Raw genomic sequence first — 914 nt, 5'->3', positions numbered from 1 at the left:
GTGGCTGAGCCCTGCACCGGAGCCCGTGGGCTGAGGGCACCAGGACAGCCCTCGTCTGCCTGCGCGCCCTGACTCACCAGACCCAGCCTGCAACACCGCCACACGGGGCACGAAAGTGGCTCCGAGTGACACACAACTCTGCTCCTCTCTCCCTCTCTGGGCTCGCTCAAAGGGGAGAAACACCGGCATGGGTGTTGTTTTTACGCAGTTACAGACAACAGAAAACACTCAGGCATGCAAGACATGCGTCCTGGGTCCAGCGAGCGGCTCCTGGAAGCCCGACGGACTCCCGTAGCACCACGGCTCTTTACGGGGAGAGAGGGGTGGGGAAGGGGAGGAAGGCTCGTGGTCCGGAGCCTGGGCAGCGGCGGGCACTGGCAAGCGGAGGTGTGGAGGAAGCAGCGGCAGGTACACGAACAACTGAGAGGCTGATGTCTGACCTGTTCATACTTCTCCAGCTCTGTGTGATAGATTTGTCTGATCTGGGTCAATTTGGCTCTGTAATCTGAGTGTTCAATAGAGTTATCTGAAGACCCTCCAGAGGCTGCTGCGGCTGCAGCTTTTTCGCGCCTCCCGCCGATCCCCCACCTTTCTCCGGACCTGAGACTCCTTCTGCCAGAAGCATATTGTCTAGTCTCATTAGCTGGGGATCGGGAGGGTCTTCCTCCTGGGCTCCTCGGATGCTCAAACCTTGGGCAGAAAAGAGAGAACAAGAGAAAACACAGTCAGTATTTCTTGCGTCTGCCTGGCCGCTGCCCGCTCGCTGCACGCCTGCAGAGCCCTCCTGCCCACGGGACTGCGGGGACCGGACCTGCCCATGGCCCTTCCGCAGTCCCCGCGGTGGTCCCCGAACGGGCACCCCCGTGAACCACAGCCCAGGCAGGTGCCGTGGGGAGACAGCAGAGCCGCCGGGC

The 914-nt window shown here is 61.7% G+C and overlaps 1 protein-coding gene across 1 annotated transcript in view; it reads right to left on the bottom strand.

The window, feature by feature from the left end:
• The window catches only part of PBX3 (pre-B-cell leukemia homeobox 3), a 90,034-nt gene that overhangs the window by 22,231 nt on the left and 66,889 nt on the right, over positions 1-914 (bottom strand). The window contains 2 exon segments of the mRNA XM_009892370.1: positions 441-563; positions 566-690. Coding sequence (XP_009890672.1) covers positions 441-563; positions 566-690 — 248 coding nt within the window.

Source organism: Charadrius vociferus, unplaced genomic scaffold (assembly GCF_000708025.1).
Source record: "Charadrius vociferus isolate BGI_N301 unplaced genomic scaffold, ASM70802v2 scaffold549, whole genome shotgun sequence".
Taxonomy (NCBI): domain Eukaryota; kingdom Metazoa; phylum Chordata; class Aves; order Charadriiformes; family Charadriidae; genus Charadrius; species Charadrius vociferus.
The sequence above is the reverse complement of the archived record's forward strand: the minus strand, read 5'-3'. Positions and strand labels throughout refer to the sequence as shown.